Source organism: Urocampus carinirostris, chromosome 17 (assembly GCF_059441175.1).
Source record: "Urocampus carinirostris isolate Australia breed hairy pipefish chromosome 17, RoL_Ucar_1.0, whole genome shotgun sequence".
Lineage (NCBI taxonomy): Eukaryota > Metazoa > Chordata > Actinopteri > Syngnathiformes > Syngnathidae > Urocampus > Urocampus carinirostris.
The window spans coordinates 33,256,465-33,277,106 of NC_142365.1; the positions used below are offsets into that span (position 1 = coordinate 33,256,465).

Consider the following 20,642-nt stretch of genomic DNA (forward strand, 5'->3'; position numbering starts at 1 on the left):
GTTAACGAGTAATGAAACACATAAATAAAATGTTGTAACGCGTTCATTTTTCTGTTACTTATGAAAAACATATACGGGTGGTCGTTTTTTTCTCTACTTAAAAAGTACAACTGAATATAGTTAGTACGCTGCCATCTCAAGTAGTACAAATTTCTCATGGAGATATTTTCCCAACCTTTTATAATTGCATTTGAGCAGAATCTACAACTATTTAATTAAATACAGGAATCAGGGAATTAGTTTATAAGCGCATATTTGTTTGTGTATCAACAGGTAGCAAGTAGTAGGCAGTTTGTGGGATAGTGACATAGTTTATACAGGAACAACACTGCAACAGTGAAACAATGGGGCACACATGAGCACAAAAAATATGGTAAAAGTGTGCTATATTTGGTCATTTTCTTTTAAAAAAAATTGCAATATGCCCTGCTTTCAGAAAAAAACAACTCTTGCACAGTACACAAAAAAGGAGATTTTTAGGGGTTTGAATCATAGTGTTAATGTGTATATGGGGTTTCTTGTTTTCAAGCTTTCAAGATTGCACAAGCCACGATATATTGGGGGTTCACCGCTTTCGAATAGTTGGTTTACACGTTTACGTTTACTTCTATTTATTTTATCTTGCAGCTATTTTAAAGCAATCATAGCGGGTCGCCTGCTATGCCAGTATATTCAGTAATTTATAACTAAATGATTACACTTACACCCAAAAGTAACGCACTACTTTTGGGTGTCAGGAGGCTTCTCCTGCTACTGGTAACTATGGAAACCATTACTATCCGTTTCATGTGGTGGAGGAAACCGAACCCTCAAAAAAACGGCATACAGAGGGATAAGCACCGCCAGACTGTACATGCCCAGGACACACCACAACAAGTGGTGCACCAACAACCCAGGCAGTTTAGGGGATCCGTAAACCGTGATACTGGGGCAATAGAATTGCTTTTTAAATGAAGTAACTAATTATTGTTTTTCAGTAACACCCCCAACACCGATATCAACAAGAATGACAATGAGGATGTAAATATTGTGTGCTTACCCTAAAACCATGCCCAATTCTTTGACATGGACTCTCTTCTGACCCTTCAGGTACTCCGCCAGCATCTTGCTCTTAAAGTAAATCTCTTGCAGGCGGTCTTCCAGGTGCATGATGCACTGAGGACAAAGAAAAGCAGTCAAAATATCCATCGTCAAAACTTGTTGAAGAAGATAAGCTTGTTTTTATTTAAAGATGCTTTGAGTTAGCTGTGCATTCTGTTGGAATCACGTGAAATTTTTGTACTAATTTGAAGGTTCTTGATAATAATGATGTCTAATGATTTGACACTCTTAAAGGGACATTATGTATTATTTAGTGCCTCCTAGGTAGTAAAAAACTTAATTCATTAAAAAAATATATATACTGGTATAAAATATAAGCAAATCATGAAGTAACATAAACATGCCTTTTTTAAGCACGCGCAGGTCAAGAAATTTGTATCTATTTTATCCACACACATACCGGTGTGTGGGTAATGTGTTGTCAATGCCTTTAGCAGCAGTCCATGTAAAATTAATAAACTTATAGCTTCCACTACTGTTCAATTTGGATGTATAAATTGAAGACTTTTGAGGACTTGATTTGAGGGTAAAAAAGTTAAATTACTGTGAGTATTTTGTAAATATTGAATAAAGTATTGTCAAACCTGGGTTGCTAATGTTATGCATTATATAAGGCCAGAGATTTTTCCAAAACACATTTAACTCATTCAATGCCATAATGTATACAATACATTTACAGAAGCATTGTTCCTGTGTGCTGAAGCATAAAAATAAGTTTTTCTTATTTTATTCAAAAAAATATTAAGGGTTTGGCGCTGCTCATCAGAAAGTATCAAGCCTCGGGAATGATTTCAGGATGAATGATAACCATTAGATGGCAGGAGTGGCTTTGATTAGATCTTTATCGACACATCAAGGGAGCCCCCACTTGCTAGTCTGCTTTCTGTATGTGGGTATGAGAGTGCATAGGCGGCCCCACATAGCAAGTAAAGCAGTGTGGTGAGAATAGCAAAGATGTGGATAAATACTTATAGGCAGTTATAACTCCTCAACAAAGCTTATCCCTGTCAAAAAAAGACAAAATCCCATAGTCATTGTCTGGTCAAAGGGATGAAGTTTCGTGCACGTCCCCAGGAACACTATCGCAATGGTGATTCAAGGTTTATGCATTGTTCATACATAGTTCATCAATCAGTTCAGTGTTCTGCTTGAATTGCATCATTTCACAAAAAGCTGTTTTCCTCAGAGGTTTTCTTGGAAACAAGTATTTTCAAGAACCTAGCAATGTTCAACTGTTGTTTACTAAACAATTGTAAAAGATAACAACATACTTATTTTCCAATGAAAGATGACGGTTCAAGCGCTCTTTTAAAATGTCCTATGCCGATACAGCTACAGAACATTTTTTTCAAAAAAGAACCAATATGGCCAAATAGTCTTTTGTAATTTACTGTGTATATGTGTACTGTTAAGGTTTGTGTGCCACATACAAAGTTGGGGGACATGTTGAGCCTGTAGAGTTGATGCGTGGAGTGCAGCAATCCCGACACCAGGCTGGACACCAGCACTTCTTTTCCCAGCTTGCCCACATCGGTGGCTCTTCTCTGGCTGCTGGCCACCTGCACTGTCCACTTGTCTGTATCTGCCACGATGCACACGGCTTCGGCAATGGGCTCGTCTAGCACAGGATGCTGTGTGCGACAACATTGGATATGTTTTTCCCTTGCTGCGTTATAAAGTGCGCGCCTAAAATGCAAAGTGCTTAGTAAAATGTAGGAAACCTGTCTAAGACACATCCATATTAATTTGATCAACTCATCCAGCTCTGATTAACACCTCCTGTACGATACATCCTAGTTTTTAGCGAGAGTTATGTTCCAAACCCAGAATAGGGAAAATCCGCGAAGTGGAACCTTTTTTTTGTTTTTTTTTACAATATTACAATTAAATACTCAAAGAACAAACCATTTCAATGGCCAAAGCATGTTTAAAAAATAAAATGAATTCATTAATTCATGTATAACGCGCATTTTTTGTGACCTAAAAATAACAAAGTTTGGGTGCGCGTTATACCCAAGGTTTTACGGCATTTGTGCAATGATTAATCAGTTGAAAAATCTCGCTGACCACAATCTAAAAAACATTGGCTGCAATTGGAATCAAACCAAGGGCAGTGAGAGCTCCGATTTCCAACGACTAAATCACCAGATGACATAAAAATGCATGATATTTGTTCTCATTATCAAACTATTGTATTCATGGTACCAGAGACATTGTTAAAAAAAGTTTAACTTTATCTGCTAAAGATAACATCCTCTGCTGCCTTGTCAGCCTGGTCTCTGGTGTATTTGTTATTCCAGAGCGTTTGGAAAATAATTTGCAAGTTGTACATGTGTACATATGAAACACAAATACTATATGGATGTATATTAATACAGTGATCCTTAACATTGATGTAAGAAAAGCAAATCAATGAAAAGAAAACAAAATCACATTTCTTGAGTACTGACACCCAAATGTTGCGTGTTTTTAAAGTTGGTATGAATTCCTGTAAGCAACTAGGTAAGGTAAAACAAGGTAAATGGACCTACTTTAGTTGTTTAACGGACTAGATTTGCAAACTGTCTTTGCAAGAGTTTAATAGCCAAATTAGAAGTATCCTGGCATTACAAGAATTTTTTGTTGAAGAATAAAAACAAATGTAACATCTGACCTCCTAAAGCTCGTATTTAGAGTATATATATATATATATACATATATATATATATATATACATATATATATTATAATTTAGAATACACCTTTATTACCTTTGTTACAAAATGAGCAGAGCATATTGTGACAACAAAGTTGGACGTGGCACTCCAGTTACACATATAGACAGTATAAAATAAATACGATAAAAAAAATAAAATAATTTTAAAATGTATAAGCACAAAATATTGACACAAGAAAGTGTGGGCATGCAAAAGCAGAAGATATTTACATAGGGTGTTTACTTACAGGCAACAAATAGGCAGCATTGTGCAAAGTAAGCATAGGCACGAATGAAATTTTACATCTGTATGAGGTAGTGTGTTCGCATTGGTATTCCTTCTTCAAGAGAGTTTGTGGAGAGAGTTTTTCTGTGTAGTATTTATTTAGGGTGGTGATGGCTCTGGGGAAGAAACTGTCTCTAAGTCTAAGTCTCTTTGTTTTTGTTTTGTGTGACCTGTAGCGTCTGCTGGAGGGCAGCAGGTCAAAGAGGTGGTTGCCAGGGTGAGAGGAGTCCTTGATGATGTTTTCTACTCTGCTGAGGTAACGAGAGCATGCAATGTCCTCCAACCTGGGCAGAGAGCAACCAACGATTCTCTGGGCTGTGTTGTTGACCCTCTCAAGTATTTTCCTGTCTGCTGCCGTGCACCCAGCATACAACACCGTGATGCAGTACGCCAGAGCACTTTCAGGGAATGGAGCCGCGGCTGGGCTTTCCCTACCACAGCTCAGGTGTTTGCAGACCAGAGGTCGTCAGAGATGTGTGCACCCAGAAATTTGAAAGAGTGGACTCTCTTTACACAGTCCCCATTGATAATGATAGATAGATAGATAGATACTTTATTCATCCCCGAAGGGAAATTCACATTTCCAGCAGCATCCCTGAGCTGAGAACAGTACAATAATAAAGCCAAAAGAATACAATATACAAATACCCAGTGTGACGTGCAAATGCCCACTGTAGCGTGTTATATAGAGTAACTAAATAGTGCTACACAGAATACATATTGCAGTAAGATTCGGTAATATGCAATGTAGGTGGTATGGTTTAATGTGGGCCTTTATTCTGCCGGGTGGAGTTAAAGAGCCTCATGGCATGAGGAAGAAAAGATCTCTTCAGTCTGTCCGTAGTACAAGACAGTGACAGCAGTCTGTCGCTGAAACAGCTCTTCTGTCTGGAGATAATGCTGTGTAGCGGATGCGATGGATTGTCCATGATTGACCTCAGCTTTTTCAGTGCTCGTCTCTCAGCTACTGTTGTTAGGCTGTCCACCTCTTTGCCTACAACAGAGCTCGCTTTCCTAGCCAGTTTATTGAGACGAGAGGCATCCTTCTTCTTGACGCTGCCGCATAGAAGAGGGCACTTGCCACTACTGTCTCATAGAATATTTTCAGGAGCTTTTTGCAGATGTTGAAGGAGGCCAGCCTTCTGAGGAAGTAAAGTCGGCTTTGCCCTTTCCTACATAGAGCTTCTGTGTTGGCAGTCCAGTCCAGTTTGTTGTCCAGCTGCACACCCAGGTATTTGTAGGTCTGGACAAATTCTACACATTCTCCCTTGATGGTTACAGGAACCGGGTGAGTTCTGGTTCTCCTGAAGTCCACCACCATCTCTCTGGTCTTGGTGGTGTTTAGGTGCAGGTGGTTTGCGTCGCTCCATCGGACAAAGTCCTGAATCAATGTCCTGTACTACTCCTCCTGCCCGTTTCTGATACATCCCACGATCGCAGTGTCGTCGGCAAACTTTGGCACATGGCAGGACTCAGAGTTGTACTTAAAGTCCGATGTATATAGAGTGAATAGGAACGGAGAGAGAACGATCCCCTGCGGAGATCCTGTGCTGCTAACCACAGTGTCCGATGTACAGGCCCCCTGTTTCACATACTGGGGTCTGCCTGTCAGGAGGTCAGTAATCCATTCTACAAGGTGTGAGCTAACTCCCATCTCTGTCAGTTTCCTGCTCAGTAGCAGAGGCTGTATGGTATTGAAGGCACTGGAGAAGTCCAAAAATGTAATCCTCACAGCCCCCTTAGCCCTATCCAGGTGAGAGAGGGATCGGTGTAACATGTATACTATAGCATCCTCCACTCCCACCTTCTGGTAAGCAAATTGCAGTGGGTCGATGGCGTGACGGACCTGTAGCCTCAGGTGGTGCAGCAGCAGCCGCTCCATGTGATGTCCGGGCGACCGGCCTGAAGTCGTTGAGTTCCTCAGATCTTGATTTCTTTGGGACTGGGATGATGCAGGATGTTTTCCACATCTGAGGGACCCTCCCCTGTTCAAGGCTCAGGTTGAAGATGTGCTGTAGTGGGTCTCCCAGCTCAGACGCACAGGCTTTCAGCAGTCGGGGGGATACTCCATCCGGACCAGCTGCCTTGCTGGTTCGTAGCCTTCTCAGCTCTCCACACACCTGGGCTGAAGTTATTTTTAGTGGGGGGATGTCTTCCATGCTAGTGTCCAGAGGGGGAGGGGGAAGGACAGCTGCATTACTCAGGGGTGAGGATGAGGCAGAGTGGTCAAACCTGTTGAAAAAGTATTTCAACTGGTTGACTCGCCCCACGTCTTTGCTTTTCCTCCTGCAGTCCAGTATGACTTCCTTCGTTTTTGTGGTGTTCATTAGGAGGTTGTTTTTCGAACACCACGTTGTCAGTGAATCCACCTCATCCCTGTACGCTGTCAGAGATGAGGCCGACCATGGTAGTGTCGGCGGCGAACTTAACAATTGTGTTTGTGAGGTGGGTCGGTGAACAGTTGGAGGTGTAGATGGTGAAAAGCAGGGGCGCAGTACACATCCTTTGGGGAGCCAGTGCTCAGTGTTAGGGTTAGAGAGACGTGGTGGCCGAGTTTCACAGACTGTGGGCGGTGCGAGAGAAAGTTCGCTATCCAGTGGGAGATGCAGGAAGAGAGTCGTAGGTGAGAGAGTTTCTCCACCAGGATAATGGTATTGAAGGCTGAGCTGAAGTCCAAGAAGAGCATTCTGACATAGCTCCACCGGTGCTCCAGGTAGCTCAGCGCAGTTATAAGTGCGGTGTTTATGGCATCATTAGTGGAGCGGTTTGCCCTGTAGGAAAACTGATGGGGGTCTACTATGGGCGGTAGGGAGTCCTCGATGTACTGGGACACAAACCTCTCAAAGCACTTCATGACTACAGGCGTAAGTGCATCAGGCCTGTAGTCGTTGGGCCTTTCCACTGCTGACTTCTTGGGAATGGGAATATTGGTGGAGGTTTTGAAGCAGGGTGGGATGGTAGCCTGTGACAGGGACTGGTTAGAGATGGTGGTGAAGACCCCAGCCAGCTGTTCAGCACAGTCCCTGAGTACCCTCCCAGGTATTCCATCTGGACCAGCTGCCTTCCTCGGGTTTACAGTTCTCAGCACACATCTTACTTCATGCTCATGAAGTGTCAGTGTGCTGCTGTTGGTTGTTGGTGGGTGTGGTGTGACTGCTGGTGGCCTTCCAGCTTCAAAGCTGGCAAAGAACTGATTAAGATCCGCAGCTAGTGAAGCATCAGCCCCAATAGTCGCCAGGTTGTTGTCTCTGTAGTTTGTGAAATCCTCCTTGAGTCATTTCCAGCGAAGTGGTCCTCGATCCTCTTTGTGTAGGCTGCCTTTGCATCCTTAATACCTCTCTTCAGGTCAGCCCTGGCCGTGATGTAAAGAGCCTTGTCTCCGGACCTGAAGGCGGTGTTGCGATGTTTGAGGAGGGTGCGCATCCAGGATTTTTGGTACTTATAGACGCTGATTTTTAAATTTACTGTGACGTTGTCCATACAGTGTCTAAAATAAAATACAGTACAGTATCAGTGTACTTCTGGAGGTCATGGTGTTCAAATACCTCCCAGAAAGTCCGGTGAAAAGAGTCCTGCAGCTGAGGGCGCTCGCTGAGGCCATGTTTGTATTGTCATTGTTGCAGGCTTTGTTTTCCTCCGGAGGGGGGTGTATAAGGGGGAAAGGAACAGAGAGATAGTCGGATCCATCTAGGTGGGGGTGGCTTTGTTCGCATGTTTGATGCTACTGTAAACACGGTCCAGTGTTTGTCCCCCTTTGTTACAAAGTCCACGTATTGGATGAATTAGGGTAGTACAATCCTTAAGGATGCCTGATTAAATTCGCTGGCAACTATAAAAGCTCCGTCGGGGTGTGCCAGCTGCTGTTTGTTGATAGCAGCGGGCAGGAGATTTAGCGCTATGCTAACGTTAGCATCCGGTGGAATGTAACAGCAATCACAATGACCACAGTTCTCTCGGTAGATGGACGGGTCTACAGGATACTGCTAGAAACTATATATCAGGTGAGCAGTGTGTGTCAATGATTCTGCTGTTATTACATCACGCGTTATGCACGTAAGCGCATAGTCCCCAACCCCTAGTCTTACCAGAGTCTCCGTCTCGGTTGTGCCGGTTTAGCGTGCATTTTGCTAGCTGGAGTGCAGCGTTGGGGATCCGCGGGGGAAGCCAAGAGTCCGTAATAACAATTCCGGACGAAGCTGTTGGTAGCGATCCGTAGCTCCAATTCACCAATTTTGTAAACGATTGATCTGGCGTTGGTCAGGAACATGCTCGGAAGCGCTGGTCTGTGTGGTAGCCTTCCTAGCCTAGCAACGAGGCCCGACCGGCAGCCCCGCTTCTGCTTTCCGTCGCTTGTTGGGCAGGCTGGTCCCCCAGGGAGATCCTGATGGTCTCTGTATATTCAATCACTCTGGAGTGTTTACTTAGCCTCGGAGTGCTACGTCAACAAGACCCAGCGGCCTACAAAGCAGCGAAGAAAAGTGGAAAGAGGAAGCGCTGTGACCGGGGGAGGAAACGAGGTTGTCGGGCCGGGCTAACGGCTAGGCTGAAGGCTAAACCATTCAAAACGCCTCTCCCATCTATTTTCCTCTCCAACGTTCGCTCCCTGGACAACAAACTGGACCATTTACAAGTGGAACTTACATCGAACCGCGAGATGACGAACTGTTGCGCTATAATTCTGACGGAGACATGGCTAAACTCTATCCCGGATGACGCTGTTAGCATTGTGGGGCTAACTGCTTTCCGCGCTGATAGAAGCGGCGAGCTCACCGGTAAGAGCAGGGGTGGCGGACTATGCATTTATACCAACAACAACTGGTGTAGAAATGCTAAGATAATCTCAAATCACTGCTCACAAAACATTGAACTTTTGACGGTGATCTGCAGACCCTACTACCTACCGAGGGAGTTTAGTGCTACCATCATTACTGCCGTGTACGTGCCACCCAGCGCTAATACTAAGGAGGCAATGGACGTTCTCTACCGAACTGTGAGTGAACTGCAGCATGCTTACACCGAGTGCATTTTCATTGCGGTGGGGGACTTTAACCAGGCCAACATGAAAACAGTTCTCCCGCATTTCCACCAGCATGTCAACTTTGCTACAAGAGGTAGGAACACATTAGACTTGGCCTACACAAATATCAAAGGAGCATACAGAGCAGCCCCCCGCCCCCACCTTGGCTCATCAGATCACCTTTCTGTTATGCTAATTCCTGCATATAAGCCCCTGCTGACCAGAGAAAAACCTACAGTGAAGCAGGTGAGGGTGTGGACTGAGGGGGCAATGGAGGCACTACAGGACTGCTTTGAATGCACAGATTGGGACATGTTTAAATCGGCTGCCACTTACAACAACAAAATAAATATAGATGAGTACGCCACGTCTGTGTCAGCCTACATCAGTAAATGCGCAGAAGACGTCAGCAATACCAAAACCATCTGCACCCGTGCCAATCAGAAGCCCTGGATGACTGCTGAGATACGCAAACTGCTAAAGGTACGGAACCTTGCCTTTAAATCTGGTGACGAGGAGGCGCTGAGATCAGCGAGGGCTAACCTGAACCGTGCTATCAGACTGGCAAAGCGATCGCACAGTCAAAAAATCCAGGACCGTTTCCTCACCACAACCAACACCAGGGATATGTGGAAAGGCATTCAGGCCATCACCAGATACAAGCCAACCACCGCCCCTGTGCAGGACACTAGCATGGACTTTCTGAATGACCTCAACAACTTCTTTGGGAGGTTCGAGGCACAAAATGGCACCCCTGCAGCGAAAGCGGTTCCAAATCAGGACGAAAGAGCGCTCCACCTGGACTCAACTGACGTGAGGAAGACCCTGAGAAGGGTCAACACACGGAAGGCACCAGGCCCGGACAACAGGGCGGGTCCTTAGGGAGTGCGCCGATCAGCTGGCTTGTGTACTAACAGACATTTTCAACACCTCGCTAGACCAAGCCACAGTACCATCATGCTTTAAGATTGCCACCATCATCCCAGTGCCAAAGAAACCCCAGATCTTATCATTCAACGATTACCGGCCCGTTGCACTGACTCCCATCATAATGAAGTGCTTTGAGAGACTGGTTAAAGAGCACATCACCTCCAGTCTCCCCTCCTCACTTGACCCCTTTCAATTTGCCTACCGGACAAACCGCTCCACCGGGGATGCCATCTCCTCTGCGCTTCACCTGAGCCTGACACACCTAGAGGAGAAGAACACCCATGTGTGGATGCTGTTCCTGGACTTCAGTTCAGCATTCAACACCATCATCCCACAACACCTGGTAGACAAAATGAGACTCCTGGGTTTCAACACCCCCCTGCGGAACTGGCTGCTGGACTTCCTCACTGACAGACCCCAGTCAGTGCGGATTGGTCAGAACATCTCCGATGTCATCAACCTCAGCACGGGCTCCCCCCAAGGCTGTGTCCTGAGCCCCTTGCTGTTCACCCTGATGACACACGACTGCGTCCCTAGGTCCGCCACAAACCACATTGTGAAGTTTGCGGACGACACAACAGTGGTGGGCCTCATCAGGGACGACAACGACCTGGCCTACAGAGAGGAGGTGGAGCAGTTGGTGGGCTGGTGCAGGGACAACAGCCTGGTCCTGAATGTTGACAAAACTAAAGAGATCATTGTCGACTTCAGAAAAAAACAGCCCAACCATGCCCCACTTTCCATCAACAACAAGGCTGTGGAGGTTGTCAGCAGCATCAAGTTCCTAGGGGTGCACATCACAAACAAACTCACCTGGTCCGTGAACACTGCATCACTGGTTAAGAGGGCACAGCAGCGCCTGTACTTCCTGCGGAGGATGAGGAGAGCCCGCCTGCCCCCACCCTCCCTCATCACATTCTACAGGGGCACCATAGAGAGTATCCTGACCAGCTGTATCTCTGTGTGGTGTGGAGGCTGCAGCGCTACCGACTGGGGTAGTGTGAGGAGGGTGACGAGGACAGCAGAGAAAATCATCGGGACTTCTCTTCCCTCCATTCAGGACATTGGCCAGAAGCGCTGCCTATCCCAAGCTAAGAACATTATCAGGGACCCCTCTCACCCCCATCATGGACTGTTCACTCTGCTAGCCTCTGGGAAGAGGTACTGCAGTGTGCGGTGCAGGACCACCAGGTTCCACAATAGTCTTGTCCCCCTGGCCATTAGACTGTTAAATGGTCACTCAAACACATAGTAAATCTAAACTGCTGCTAATCTGTACATCTGTGGGTTCTGTTTGACTTTTTGCACTACTGGGAGTTCTTTATAGCTAGCCACTCCTTGCACATCTGTTTCTCTGCACTATTGTACTTACAGTACTTACAGCGTTATTGTTACAGTGTTAGCCTAGATGGTAGTGTGCCCGCTTTGAGACTGGGAGGTCGCTGGTTCGCGCCTCGGCCGAGACATACCTAATTGGTATAATGGTGGCGCCCTCTGGCTGCGGCTGCATCGACTCGCTACAACGGGTCAGGTGTATCGACATTTCGTTCTGTGTACATTGTTACAAAGAATGACAATACAAAGGAAATTATTTATTATTATTAATTATTATTATTGTTCTGTTTACCTGACTGGTTTACCTGACTGCCCATTTTGCACATCTGGTTGGCTACTCCTCTTGCACTATTTGCGCTACTGTAAAATATACATAGCCATAATTATTTAGTATATTATTAGCACTCAATACTACAACTCAATTCAACATTTTATTTATATCTGTACATTCAAGGAAACTGTGCGGGTCAGATGTATCGACATTTCGTTCTGTATACACGTGTACTAGAATGACAATAAAGTAGATCTGAATCTGAATCTGAATATCCCTCGGGATGTTGTGGTTGTTATCGAAGTTGTGAAAGGAGTCGAAATCTAGCCTTAGTCCCAGGGTTAATAAGTTCCTGGCGACTGAGGGCATTTTTTTCCCAAGCATGTATTTATCAGGGAAAATAGGAGAGATAAAAAAAAACACTAAAAACAAAAAGACTAACTGGAGAGCCTGAAGCCGCTGCACTCGTGCGCGCCGCCGTAACCATATTTCTTTCTTATGTATTTTTAATGGAACCAATTTATTGATTTATTTATGGATCTATAAGGGAACCATTTTATTTAGTTATTTCTTTTTGTATTTATGTAATCTGTTTTTAATAATTTGTTTTTTGTTTTTGAATTTAGATCCAAAAATATACAAAATGCAAAGACCTTTACTTGACAAAGTGCCGATAAAAATACCTTTTTTTGTTGTCGTTTTTTGTCGGATTTGGTGACTAGCACATACTTTGTGTGATTTTGCGCTATACTTATCTATTATCTTTTTGTGTCAATGGGCTGCTATAAACTGGCATGAATTCTGTCATTCTTCTTCAACAATAAACTAGTTTACAAACACAAAAAGGGCTCTATATGCATTGTGTAGTACTTGAGTTTAATACGGAAGAAAAAGAAAAAAAGTACTGAATGTTTAAAAAGGAGCCAAATTTGGACTAATTTTAATGCTACTGATTGCTACGAAGCAGAGTGCAATCAAAAGTACAATCTTAGGGACTACTGCTATTTTCCTTTATTTTTACTGATTCTAATTTATATTATTTTGCAAGTTTTTAGACGATATGTATCGGATTTGATCATAATATAATATTTGTAGATATATTTATAGTTAAAATTTATTGGGAACACTGACATTTTTTTTCAAATTTTATTTATATTTTATTGCTTTGCATTTTCAGGGAATTTGTGGTGTTGTTTGACTTAAAATCTGGTCAGTGTGTAAAAATCTAAAATCGATTTTTATTCATTTTTGTAGATCTGTGAATATTTTAACATAAATTTCATGTATTTATCAAAGATTACCAGCAAAATCACAGACTATTAAAAAATTGGTGCATAAAGTTTTATTATTAATATTATTATTATTATTCATAATATATAAATAAATAAATGAAACATCCGAGGAGCCGTTGGGAGTTCTGATAAACCTTTTCTCTTGGATGGGACAGTTAGGGGGCAGTAACACGTCACATGACAACTCGATGATGAGGACTGTAATCACCATCCGTGTCATTTTGAAAGAATTAAACTTTATTTCGAACATGAGAAAACAATAATAAAACAACATGTCAAAAAAAACAAAAACAATGTGAACGTAACATGTCCGAAAAAAATAGGAAAGAAGCACATGCTTATTTGATCCTACCACACTAATTGATTGTGTCTTATAGCTAAATATCCTGTTTATTTACATATAACAAAACACCTCAAGAATATACATATTTACATAAGTTTTGTGGATGCACAGTTACTCTGTCATCATTATCATCACCATCACCACTTTCACCGTCATCATCTTTATCACTGCTGTCTCCATCCATTCTCAGTATACTACAAAATAAGAGTATCTATTATAATAACAGTAATTCTCATTGGTGCTCATGGTGACAACTGACTGCTATGTGGTTTTCCGTCACACAAGTTTCTTTGGACATGCTGCCTTAGAGGGGTCCACCCCCAGGCACCAGGACCACCATTCTTGGGTGTCCTGATCTTTGCATTAAAAAGACTAGGTACGGGAGCTTGAGCCAGATACATCCAGCGTCAAAATGCCCACTTGTCTGCCTTAACTAAGAAATATACAGGAATGTCTGTTTTGTGAATAAACATATTCATTCACCTCATTGGTTTGTTTATAAATATAGATCTAGATTGTAATACATTTGTATAATTCAATGGTGACAGTTATATAACAACAATGTCAAGTAATATAGTTGATGACAATGATAATAACAGTAACATCACAAACAAAAATTATTGGCTTAATGATGGTTATAATAATAAGCTTAATTATTAGCTTGACCCATCTAGTGACTGTATAAGGCTGCTCATTAACATTATTTGGATACAATAATACTACAACTAATAATAATAATATTAAAAATATTAGTCACATAAGTTATAATAATAATAATCCATCCATCCATTATCTGCACCGCTTATCCTCAGTAGGGTCGCGGGGGTGCTGGAGCCCATCCCAGCCATCTTCGGGCAGTGGGCAGGGGACACCCTAAACTGGTTGCCAGCCAATCGCAGGGCGCACAGGGACAGACAATTTGCTCGCTCATTCACGCCTAGGGACAATTTGGACCAGCCAATTAACCTGATGTGGGAGGAAACCGGAGAGCCTGTAGGAAACCCACACAAGCACATGGAGAACATGTAAACTCCGCATAGGAATGTTGGTAGCTGGATTTAAACCCATGACCTCAGAACTGTGCCGCACACGCGCTCACCACCACGCCGCTCATAATAATAATCATCATCACAATAGTTATACTGATACCAGATTAATTATTAGTTTTACCTATCTATTAACTCTTAAATTCAGCTTATCACTAAATATCATTCAGACACCAGTACAGTAAGACCTCGGTTATCGCGGTTAATGGGGACCAAAACCACCTGCAAAAAGTGAAAATCTGCGAAGTAGCGAAGCCCCTTCAAAAAGAAAAAACTCATCTCATCTCATTATCTGCACCGCTTATCCTTATTAGGGTCGCGAGCGAGCCCCTAACCCGGGTACTTTCGGGCGCGATACGCACGACACCGCGACAAGCCGAGCGGATCGGGCGCTCCGCGCGGTTGCCGGCCTGTCGAAAGCGCAGCAGAATGCGCGTTCACGCGAGGGGGGGAGGATTTTGTACGGGAGTCGGATTTGGGCACAACACCGGCGCCCGGCGTCTCCCGCTCGGGCCGCGATGGCTCTACATGGCGCTACACGGCCCTCGATGGCTCAGACCGACGGACGGGCGGCCGCGGGGGAAAGGGGTAAGGGGGACCTGTGGGGTTAGGGGGCGGTGAAGCGGAAGCCGCACCAAAACCGCGCGCTGGGAAACGAGAACGGCGCGCCGTGCTAGGGTCGTCGGCCGAGGGGGATTCCCGCAAAAAGTGAAAATCTGCAAAGTAGCGACGCCCCTTCAAAAAAAAAAAAAAAATTCCCCTACCATTACAGACCACGAAGCTCTGAATCCGCGAACGTCGAGCCGCGAAGTAACGAGGTCCCACTGTAATAATGACGATTAAAACAGTTAAAAACAGTTATGATCACAATCATTATCTCATCTCATCTGCTACGCCGCTTATCCTCAGTAGGGTCGCGGGGGTGCTGGAGCCCATCCCAGGAATCATCGGGCACTGGGCAGGGGATACCCTGAACTGGTTGCCAGCCAATCGCAGGGCACACGGGGACAGACAACTCACTCGCTCATTCACACCTAGGGACAATTTGGACCGGCCAATTCACATGAAATGCATGTTTTTGGAATGTGGGAGGAAACCGGAGTGCCCGGAGGAAACCCACGCAAGCACGGGGAGAACATACAAACTCCGTACAGGAAGTCTGGAGCCGGATTTGAACCCACGCAGGAGGTTCCCATGACATGAACTGTACCGCACATGCGCTAACCACTGCGCCGCCGTGCTGCCCCACAATCATTATATTATTATTAATTATAATAATAACAAGGTTGATGTATGGCTCAAACCATCCATTTGCTCTATAACTATCATTCAGACCCAATTTTCTTCTTCTCTGTACTTTGACAATATTGATTCTTTGTATCTGGATTTGGTACAGGTGAATATTTGGACATTGTCTGAGCTCATCTTGTAATTTGTTCCAAAGTTTAACTCCACATACAGACACACACATGCTTTTCCTGAAAGTTCTCACTGGTTGAATCTTGAAATTACTACATCCCCTCAATTTATAGCTACCTTCTTTTCGCATAGATCATTTTTGGATTTTTTCTGGCAGTACTACTTATTTCTAAATTATTTCTGATAAATTGTCTATGGTAACACCATCAATTTTCACAGCCCTAAAAATATTGTTAATAAATAAATTGAAAGGTTTTGGATTTTCACGCACTTTTCTTTATTGAAAAGTGTGGACAGCAATGGAAATATTTTCAAGCATTTACAAGCACTTCACCCAAAATTGACAACAAATTATGAAAATTCAAGCATTTTCAAGGATTTCAAACACCCATACGAACCATGATTATAGTGAGAGATCACTGTGTTGCTATACACAACACAACTTAAACAAATGTTTTTGGAATATTGTTATAACACTCATATACATGTATTTCCCCTACCTGAACAGCATGTGAAAGTTCGGTCGTGAGGCTCTGCCGTAGTCGGTCATCGCTCGGAATTCCTTGCAATACGAAATCCGGCACATAGGATGGGCAGTAGCCGCCAAAGAGGGAGCGGCCAAAGTTAGCGATGGTCAGCTTGGAGTAGTTCTCCACCAACTTTGAGCTGCAAGAAATAAAAACATTGGAAAGCCTTGGATTTAAAATTGCTATAAGTGTCTATCTTTAGATACGTAGTAAAACTTTATATCAATAGTAGTCTTCCAAAATATGATCAATTTATCCATTAAATATAAAAAAAAACAATATTTATATGAATTTTTTAAAAATACATAAAATATTACTTTTAGTTATATTTATACGTGATATGAGGCCCTTTGAGTACACCCATTACACTAACGTGGCTCTTGAGAGAATAAGTTTGACACGGCTGAGCTAAGAAGTGCATTGCATGCATGTGCCACACTCTCACCCTGGGAATGGCACCATCAGCTCCTCCTGCCAGTCTTCTGTATCCTCGCTCTCACTGTCACCCAGCGCACTGTCCGAGCTCTCGTTACGCGGAATCTCACAATCATTGAGAGGTGCAGTCTTGCATTTTTGCTCGTCACTGAGGCTGTTTCCTGTGTCTCCATGGAGGATGGGCACGGAGAGCATGATTGCCTTTTCGCACGAGTCTGTCAAGGCACAACTGCACCTCCTTTCCGAGTCAGACAAATTGCTCACTTTCCCGATGCGGCGCACTGGCCCCAAAGCGCTCGTTAGGTCTCTGCGAGGACCGGCCGCATTGCCCGGTGTCTCCTCCCGTTTGTCTACGCTGTCTATCATCCTTGTCTCTACAGGGTTCTCAGGACAAAAGTACTCGTCAATTGGGCCATAATCTGGAAGGTCGCGGTTCCACTGGAGGAGTTTGTTTGACACCCGCTGCATGGCCTGGGGCTCCTGCGGCGTGGGTGGCAACATGTGCTGCAGTGTTCTGTGCTGCTTCATGTTCTCCTCCACATTCCGGCGCCGGCTTTCAGTGTCCGTCTCAGGTGACAAAGAGTCACCAATAAGAAAGGTGACTTTGGTAGATGGTTCCTCTGTTGTCTTTAGGGATATTGGGTCCAACATAGTAGTTCCAGGGAGGAAATTCTTATCTGGGGGTTTCTTTTCCAGGGGGAAGCCTAATGAGGTTTCTGCGACCGATTCCTCGCCCAAGCCGTCGTCTGGACTTCGTTCCCTCGGGGAGCATGATCCCACTGGCAGACTCGTCCCTACCCGGGTCTTGGCACCAAGCGGGCTGCAGGACTCCATGCGAGGCCCTTCTGGTTCCTCCATAGTCCGGCAAACATCGACTTGGAGAGTCTCAAAGGCTAGGCTCTGGTCCTCAGCCCCATCATCGTCCTCCTTCTCGGCAAGAAAGTCTCCGGCTGGCTTGTGTACGGTAACCAGCACGTAGTCAGATTCTTCAACTTCACCCTTGCAAAGCGATGTAGTGATGAGTGAGCCGGGCAGGACGATCGCTTCATCTTCTGCACTGTCCAGCATGTGCATTTCCCTTAGTTCCGAACAGCGGATGAAGTAGGTCAGCACGTAGAGAAGGCATTGCACCAGCTCCTGACGACGGCCCACCACCACCGTGCGTGCCAGGCGCACCGGAGAGCCGATTGCGCCGTACAAGTCACCTGAGAAGAGATAATGTGTCATTAACTACCCTTTTAGCCGATTCTTTTCACTTACTTGCATTAGGGCTGCAATGATTAGTCTTAATTGACCAAGCACTGTGCCCTTACTGATTTTGGATAAAGCATTTTTCATTTCTTTTTTGTGAATGAATCCGCAGTATGTTCAATTAAAAATGTATTTTGCATTTTACCAATTTTACGTGTGTTTATTGTCATTTGCAACATAATTCAATCAACTTCATATTCAATTTAAGAACCTTGAAAAAAATGAGTGATTTTTCGACTTATTGTTTTAATAGCCGTGACTAGTCGACTGTTAAAATAGTTATCCGTTGGGGCCCTAATTGGCACACCAATAAAGTCAATGTGACACCAATAGAGTCAATTTATGTAAATCCACTGCAGTTCTAAAATCTTACAACTAGGGGTCCCAAATTAGCTTTCAGATAATGGTGGATTCCTACATTATTTTTAAATTTAATAGAAGAATGAGAGCAGCAAAATCTAAAAGAAAATAGTTCTGTATTTGCCAAGTTGTTTTCTGAGAATGAACACATTCAATTCCAATTGATTTACTGTAAAATGCATTTCTAGATTAACAAAATCAACAATTTGTTTACAAATCTTGTCAATTTTACCAGAAAAAAATTATAAGGGCACTCTCTATGCCAGGGGTGTCAAACTCATTTTAACTCAGAGGCCACACGATAGAACAAACATTCTGTCGGGGGCCGGATTAGTGGATTAAAGAGAAAGAAAAAGACAAAGAAATAAGAGAAAGAGGGAGAAAAAAGGACAGGGGGCGGGACAAAGAAAGAAAAAGAGAGCGGGAGAGAGAGGGAGAAACAAAAGATAAAAAGTCGTGAGAGGGGGGAAACAAAGGGAGAGGAAGAAAGAAATCCAAAGAGAAATAGAAAGACAGAAGGAGAGAATAGAGAAAAGAGAGGGTAAGAAGAGATAACGAGATAAGATAGAAAATGAAAAAAGGAAGTTAGAGCAAAAGAGGTAAAAAAAACAGAGAGAAAGAGACAAAGAACAACAAAGGAAGAGAAAAAGAAAGACACAGAGAGTGAAAGAGACAGAGTAGGAGAAAAGGGGTGGAAAACAAAGAGAGAGAGGTGGCGCTATGAGGTAGACGGCAGCAAGGGATGTAGCTCTGGCAAAAATCAATAAAGACTAATGTAATACTTACTAGGAGAAAGACAGAAAAGGTACAATTTGTAACTCATATCAAAGAAAAACACTTCAACAAAACATAGTCAAGAAGGGTAGACTTGTTGAGGAAAATGGCGCTAAGGAGAAAAAGATCGAGGGAGCAGAAGGAACGTCATCGGTCGACGAACGAAGCGACTCAGCCATCCTCCATGAGATCCGTAATTTAAGGCAAGAACATACCGAAGCAGCCAGCGAGAACAAGATTGCAATGGCAAGACTTGAAAAAAACAAAGACGAGCTTCTGGAGCGCACTATGTTGCTGGAGCGGAGGGTAGAAGGCATGGAGGAGCTACATGCTAACGCGGAAGAGAGAACGACACGACAAGAGCATTTCACAGCCTTCCTGCTCCAACAAACTAGCAACAAAGTGTGAGGACTTGGAGTCAAGATCATGACGGAACAACATTCGAATACATGGCATTCCGGAGGGCACCCAGAGGAACGTCACAATCGGCTTCATAACAAACTTCATTAAGTCGAACATTCCGACAACGGGACATATGGATTTGCGTATTGAGAGGGCACTGGTGAACAAGTCTCAAGCTAAAGCACCGCCACGGGCAATTATCGTACGGTTCACTGACTACAGAGTGAAAGAATCCGTGATGAAAGAAGCATGGAAACAGAAGACAACGTACGAAGGCAAGACCGTTTACTTCAACCAAGACTACACAACGGAAATACAAAAAAAGAGGAAACAAGTAAGGGACGTCATCAAAAAGCTGAAGGAAAAAAACGTAAAGGCACAATCCCCATATCCCGCCCAGCTGAAGATGTTTTTGGACTCAGGAATAAAAACATTTTCTACACTGACGGAGGCAGCAACATTGCTAAAAGAAATGGGGATCGAAGTGGAAGAAGACAACACGGAGACATTTCAAAAGATGTTGTCAAAGAACATTTGGACCAACGTGACCGGAACGAGAGGAAGGCGAAGGAACACCCCCATTACAGAAGGTGACCTACAAGCTCTCATGGAGCAAAACAAAGCTAAATTCTGATTTGGGGTGAAGGAGTAAGGACCATTTCTACCCTTTCTATTAAGTATTCAATAAGTTAAAAGTAATTTAATTAAATTAAAACAATATTAGTTTCTTTTGTATAGAGCTACACTAAAATATTTAGTTAGTTATAACTATGGACAACTGTACAAAAGTTGTTCACGCACTGAGTGCATATTTCCAGGAGGGTAGCCACAACTCTCCGATTGGACTCTTGGAAGACATGTGTTTTTGTTTTTTGGGTGTTTTTTTCTTTTTGGTGGGGTATTATGTGTGCTTGTTAGTAGGTTTGCTAGTTAGCTGGTTTGTTTTGTCAATGGAGGTGTTAGTAGTTAATGTATTGTTTTTGTATGCTTCAAAAATCAGTGGGACTCAATATAAATCATGAGCAATATAAATATTGTTTCATATAATGTACATGGGCTAAACCATCCCATCAAGAGAAAGAAGATATTGAATCAACTCAAGACATTGAAAAGCTCAATAGCCTTTGGAATCGTTACCATACATATCAGTCATGAGGT

At 43.6% G+C, this 20,642-nt stretch overlaps 1 protein-coding gene across 3 annotated transcripts in view; it reads right to left on the reverse strand.

The window, feature by feature from the left end:
• Nucleotides 1–20,642, reverse strand: part of fnip1 (folliculin interacting protein 1) — a 114,619-nt gene that overhangs the window by 1,320 nt on the left and 92,657 nt on the right. For all 3 annotated transcript variants that reach the window (XM_088321258.1, XM_088321259.1, XM_088321257.1), the window contains 4 exons: nucleotides 16,708–17,902; nucleotides 16,236–16,401; nucleotides 2,532–2,732; nucleotides 1,040–1,155 (listed from right to left, as the gene is read on the reverse strand). In XM_088321258.1, the coding sequence (XP_088177384.1) occupies nucleotides 1,040–1,155; nucleotides 2,532–2,732; nucleotides 16,236–16,401; nucleotides 16,708–17,902 (1,678 nt within the window). The remainder of the gene's footprint in view (nucleotides 1–1,039; nucleotides 1,156–2,531; nucleotides 2,733–16,235; nucleotides 16,402–16,707; nucleotides 17,903–20,642) is intronic.